The sequence below is a fragment of the Carlito syrichta genome, unplaced genomic scaffold, assembly GCF_000164805.1.
Source record: "Carlito syrichta isolate Samal-C Ts95f unplaced genomic scaffold, Tarsius_syrichta-2.0.1 Scaffold315801, whole genome shotgun sequence".
Taxonomy (NCBI): domain Eukaryota; kingdom Metazoa; phylum Chordata; class Mammalia; order Primates; family Tarsiidae; genus Carlito; species Carlito syrichta.
In genome coordinates, this window is record NW_007259897.1 from 405,513 (window position 1) to 411,858 (window position 6,346).

The 6,346-nt window shown below is 44.5% G+C and overlaps 1 protein-coding gene across 1 annotated transcript in view; it reads right to left on the minus strand.

The window, feature by feature from the left end:
* Positions 1 to 5,397, minus strand: part of EIF3A (eukaryotic translation initiation factor 3 subunit A) — a 46,967-nt gene extending 41,570 nt beyond the window's left edge. The window contains exon 1 of the mRNA XM_008073254.1: positions 5,148 to 5,397. Within this exon, the coding sequence (XP_008071445.1) occupies positions 5,148 to 5,196 (49 nt within the window). The 5' untranslated portion in view covers positions 5,197 to 5,397. The remainder of the gene's footprint in view (positions 1 to 5,147) is intronic.
* Between the last annotated feature and the right edge of the window lie 949 nt (positions 5,398 to 6,346).

Below are 6,346 nucleotides of genomic sequence, written 5' to 3' on the forward strand. Positions count from 1 at the left end.
GCCCAGGCGGGTCTCGAAACCGCGGGCTCAGGCAATCCACTCACCTCAGTCTCCCAAAGGAGCGGGATTACAGGCTGAGCCACCGAGCCCGGCCAAGGTTTAATTTTAAAACAGGGGCAGGGAAAACTAGAATATACAGCAAAGTAATGTGCATTCTCTTGAATTTACTATTCCCCAAGCCTGAAGGCATCCTAATGTGGTGACATTTCAAAATCCAGTTCCAGTTTTAAGTATTATATATATTGCTCAATTTGAAATTCAGTCAAAAACAACAGCTCTTCTATCACATTATTTCTGACCAAAGTTAAAATTTATCTTATTTTCCCTCATCTTTTATTTTCTTTTGTACGCTTATTAGACTGGGATAAAAGTGGTCATTTAGCCTAAGACAACTGGCTAAATTCACCTTAAAATTCATTAACTGTCAAATTTTAGATTCGCACAAAAATCTTCCCACTGAACAGTTGAAGAAATAATTTGGGGGGGACTAAAACACTGGTTTACATTTCTTTTTTTTTTTGAGTTGGAGTCTCACTCAGTTGCCCAGACTGGAGTGCAGTGGCCGCTTCTGGCCACCGCAGCCTCGCCTACTGGGCGACGGCAATCCTTCCGCCTCAGCCTTCCAAGTAGCTGGAATTACAGGCATGCGCTACCATGCCCGGCTGATTTTTTTGATTTATTGTAGAGATGAGGTCTTACTGCCCAGGCAGGTCTTGAACCCGCGGGCTCAGGCGATCCACTCACCTCAGCCTCCCAAAGGCGCGGGATTACAGGCTGAGCCACCGAGCCCGGCTACTGGTTTACATTATTAAAAAGTCTTAAAACACTACATCTCCATTTTTTAAAAATCATTATTTTCCTAATAAGAAAAAAATTCTGGACAAAGAATGTTTTTTCTTTAAGAGTTAGCCTGATAACATATAGCGTTATCTATCATATAACTGTGCTAGGCAAGCAACAGGCAAAAATGTCCCTTATTGGGAGTTTTACTGGACCCGCAGATTCAATAATGTTCCTTCTACCATTTCTTCTTTCAACTATCATGTCTTCCAGGAATGGTGCTTCCCAACATTCATTCTTTCCTTCAGGAAAACCATAAACAATATTCTAACTTTCCAACATATTAAAAAGTGTGCAATAAGAGAAGTCACAAAACAGTATACTGAAATAAGTATCCTTACACAACGCCCTATGTCAAATCGTATTTGTCACATATAATCACAAAACTCTTCACCACATTGGATGAAAGTTCATCTTCAACTGATTCAATCTTACTCCCCTGCCCCCCACCAAAAAAATCTTACTAAATGAAACAAAGATGTAATACAACTAGATACTTTGTTGGAATAAGTCTCTCCTGGGTAACCTACCTATCTTCTTTCTAACATGCACATAAGATTATTTTCTAAAATCTAACAGTACTTTAGGTGTTTTTCACACCAAAAACAATCTCTTAGCCAAAAATTTGGGAGTAAATACCCTAAATCAAAGTTGTACTTTAAGAAAACCATAGCAGCAGCACTAAAATAACCTATAATACCCAACTCCCAATCATATTGAGGAATTATATCTTAAACTACTATGTATAAGCATCATCAACATGCTTACCACATGAAATAGGCACAAATAAGTTAAAGTTGAGAGCTGGTTCCAGCATAGTGATGACAAAATATAAAACTGTCTAAAAATAAACCACTTTCCCAATCTAATTTTTAAATGGGAACATGCAGTTTCTTAGTATCAAATTCTTTAAAATACTCATTAAGGGGCAGAACTAAAAGCATTATTCACTTCCTAAGCAGCCCATCAAAATTAATGATTCTAAATTCCATACTTCCTAACTTTGTAATAGTCTCAAACAAGCCCAAGCAAAACATATGTAAAAATACTAATTGTTTTATAGGACAAATACCCACTCCACCAAATAAAAATAGAAACCATAGAAAGCAGACAAGAATGTTTTTTGAAGAAAAAAGCTGAGCCGGCACCATGGTTCATGCCTGTCATCCCACCACTTTGGGAGGTGGAGGCGAGAGGATTGCCCTGAGCCCAGGGGTTTGAGACCAGTCTGGGCAACTTGGTAAGACCTGTCTCAATTAAAAAAAGAAAAAAAAAGCCAGGTGTAGTGGCACACACCTATAGTTTCGCTACTTGGAAGGCTGAAGCACAAGGATCGCCTGCACTCAGCAGGTCGAGGCTGCAGTGGCCATCAGCATGCCACTGCGTTCCAGCCTGGACAACAGAGTAAGACTCCAACTCAAAAAAAAAGAAAAAAGCTGGAATGAGAACACATTTTTCCTGATAGTGAGTCTTTTGTCTGTACCCTAACTTAAAATACAAGGAGGATTTAGTTCTTCTGAATTATCTAATTGGGAAGGAAAAGCTTTTCAAGCTGAAAAGAACTATCACACATTAAAGGTTTTAATCCAATACGTAAATGCTGATTTCTAGGCTAATAGTATGGAAATAAAAATTAAAATCTCTAAACTATTACTAGGAAGGTGGGCATTCTGAGTTTACCTTTCAGTCAGACATGTGATGAATGTATTTATAACGAAAAAGTTTAAGCCAGTCCTTCATTTTTGCTACTTTATTTGAGCAACAAACCAAGTAGATAAGCTGTTACTCAATTTGCCAGTTTTATATTTTAAGGCACTGGTTATAGAGTGTAAGCTAAAAGGCTGTTGTAAAGTCAGAAACACCTAGTTTAGCACTAACAATATAACATAGAAAAGGGCCTTCTCCAATAGTTAATGGTTACAGGATATGAATTTCTTGCCTGTAACTGCTAAGCCAAGTTCTCATCTTTCAGGATGATTACTATAATTTTTCTCCAAAAATTGCTCTGATAAATATGCTTAGGGTGACCTGAAGGATTATTCTATTTAAATTTATCTACATTTTATTCGAAGTATGTTTGAGGTTACAAATGTTACAGATAAAACATTTAGATAAGATGACATTATTTCCATCAAGGGGAATGCCCTTTGATGGCCCATTTATATTTTGTAAGCAGTGTCACGTGCCATCAACAATCAGTTCACTTTGACACTTGGAGAAGGGAGTCCTCACAAGATCAAAAGTTTAGAAGCTACTACTTGAAAGGTAAGGCACACAGAAATTCCCCTTCTAGATTAAAAGGGCTGCAAGCAAGGAGTTAACACAGGCTTTTAAAAAAACTACAAACAAAATTCAGGTTTCCTCCCACAGTATCCCTTCCTCATCTTGCCTACTTTAATTTCAGATGCTTTCCTCAGTGTGATTCCTTCATGAATCAAACCTATGTGAACAACTTAGAAATGGAGAAAAAAATTGATACACATTATATATCCATTCTAATTTAAAGTAATTGAAATATTAAGTTCATTTGAAGATTCCAAAAGAAATGATGAAGGAAACAAGGCCTGAACACACCAAATATGTAATATTTAGGCCATCAAGATTACAGTGCTTCAGCCTACGAGTATGGGGGGAAAAATGCCTGCTGGTAAAGCATACAAATGACTACAAATCAGATCTACAATAGCTATGCAGAGTAATTTCACACAAGTCCTTTCATATACCACAATTTCAAAATATCAAAAAGTCAACTTCTCAACAGTTTAGTTGTCAATGGTAAAGTTCTATTTTAATCTATTTTCTTTCCTATATAGTAATAAACATCCTTAAGTTTTTTGCCTGCTCTAACCATCAGACTGATGGTTATGGTAAGAAACAGTGGGCAGAACCATGTTGTAGTTTTAGCAGGTCTTTAAAACAATTACTCTATGCCACAGAATGTGGAATTTTATCCTATTTCCGCAGACTGCTTCACACTCCTCTCGCCCCAAATTGTTACTTTCCGTTAGAAAAAAAAAGTATGTGTCCACTACATCTCTGGTCCTGACAGATTATCAGTGGTATCGATTTCGTGTACTGACTCAAACTGACGTTCTAACAAGATGAATTTTCGAACAAGCTAACAAAATAAACTCCCCAAACGTAAAACTGTAACTCACACGGTATACCCATCTACGACAGGATAAAACCCAGAACTTCTGTTTGGTGAAGGTAGGGTGGAAATAAGTGCTAACAGTTAAAAAATGTCCAGTTAAAAAAAAAAAAACCCCAAACAATAAAGTTTTTAAAGACAAGAGACAAGCAAACACATTTGCACCCCCATAATGCCAACGTAATAAATGCCTCGGAGAGATCGGGGCACCCAAGTTGTCCCCGCAAGCGCCAATGGCTTAAGTACACATATGGAAATAGAAATCGCAGTCAGGAGCGCAGTGGCCCCCCGGGGGGGGGGGGAAGACCTGATCTGGATGTCAAGAGACCTTGGTTTTGGTCTTCTGGCTCAACAACTAACTCCTGGAGTGACCTTGGGGAAAACCATTCTCTCTCTCTCTCTCTCTCTCTCTCTCTCTCTAGGCCTGTTTCGTTATCCTTGGGAGGACCTGAAGTCCCTTTACAGTATTAACTCTGTTCCAACTTACAGTGATTAGAACTAGGCTTTCGGACAGCCCTTATCAATGCCACGGGGGAAGAAAATAGTTAACAGGTTAAAAGGAACAGAGACCACTTAATAGATATAAAGTGGCTGGGTGAAGGGTAAGCGGACCCTGACCCTGCAAAGCACCGAGCGGGACGTGGAGGGCGGGGAGTCTGCGGGAGGGCCGGAGGTGGGTCTGCCGGCTCCCGGCCCGGGCGGGAGGTGGAGCCGAGGCTCTCGCGTGCATTGTCCCCGGGAGGGAGCCATGTTTCTTACTCCCTGGCACTCCCAGATGGCGGCCGGGGGCGCGGGGCCTAAGCAGAAGAAAGTCCCAGGGTCTGGAGAGACAGCCGGGCGCAGAGAGGGGGAAGGAGCTCCAGCCTAAATAGGGCCTGTCTCCCAGGCCGCGGCTTCCTATTTCCCCAGAGAGGCGGCCGGGGGAAGGAAGAGCCCCTGGGGCGACGGCTCCCGGCTCCGCGCCTCCCAGCCCCGGGTCGGTTGAAGTGGAAAGGGAAACCATGCCCGACCGCAGGCAGGGACGGCGGCATGGAGGCAGCATCCGTCTCCTCTCTGGCCGCAACTCAGCAGCAGAGCAGCGGAAAGCAGGCCCAGGCCCTCGACCTCTGACGCCTGGGGCCGCCTCAGTCCGGCGCGCCCCGGACCCCCTGCTCACCGTTTGCGCGTTTGAGGGCATTTTCCGGCCTCTGGAAATAGGCCGGCATTTTGGCGGCAGATTCAGTCTACCCGGCGTCAGCGAACTCCTCAGTGGCCCGAGCCGGGAGAGGACACGAAAGGGAACCAGCGCGAGGTTCCACGCGCCTCGCGAGCAGTCGCCCGCGCCCAGCCGGTCAGAGACGGAAAGGAAGGAGCCACGTGACCCCCGCGCGGCGGCCCTGTCGTCGCCCAGGCCCCGGATGTAGGGGCGGTCCTCTGCGCACGCCCCGCCTCACCGCGCACAGGCGCGCTGACGTCACGCACGCCGGCTGACGTGGCGGTGCCGTCGCCCTAGGCGAGTGCTAGGGGCGGAGGTGCGCGGGGTCTAGTTTTCCCGAGGAGCTTCGCTGTGTGTGTTTAGGGCGACGGTTCTCAGGCCCTTCACCCTCTGAGCGAGAATCGGGGTGGGAAAGGTGAGTTTGGGGTCAGGATTTCTGTCCGGCGAAAAGGCAGGCGTCTTCACAGGTTCATTTTCAACACTATTTGTGTGAAGTGCAAAGTTACCGTAAAGTCCCGTCTAGCTAGGGAATGGCCTGGCTTGACCAAAGGAAAATGCGAAAATTATTTAACCGAAGTTTATTGAGCAGGTGTCATTCGGCCGGCGCCGCTCAACCGTGATGGACAAACGTGGGGAGGGGGACGCAATAAGTAACAAGCAGCGTTACTTAATATCTTGGGAAAATAAAAAAGTTGATGTCACAGGGATTGCCTGAGGCATGGAAGTTCTCAGAGAAGGTGAGTGGGGACAAAGCAATCTGGCTTGGGACAGGAAACCCTGGATCGGAACAGACTTGCGTAATGTTAGAAATTACAAGGCGTCTCGTCGCTTTTACATACCGTACGAGTCACAAATATAAAAGAAATCAACATCACTACATGTTGATTATTTTCCCTTTCAGATCATTTAAATAAAAATTTTAAGTAAGCCAGGCTCGGTGGCTCAGCCTGTAATCCCACGCCTTGGGAGGCTGAGGTGAATGGATTGCTTGAGCCCGCGGGTTCGAGACCCGCCTGGGCAACTTGGCGAGACCTCATCTCCACGATAAATCAAAAAAATTAGCCGGGTGTGGCAGCGCGCGCCTGTAGTTCCAGCTACTTGGGAGGCTGAGGCAGAAGGATCGCCGGAGCCCAGCAAGTCGAGGCTGCGGTGGCCGGGAG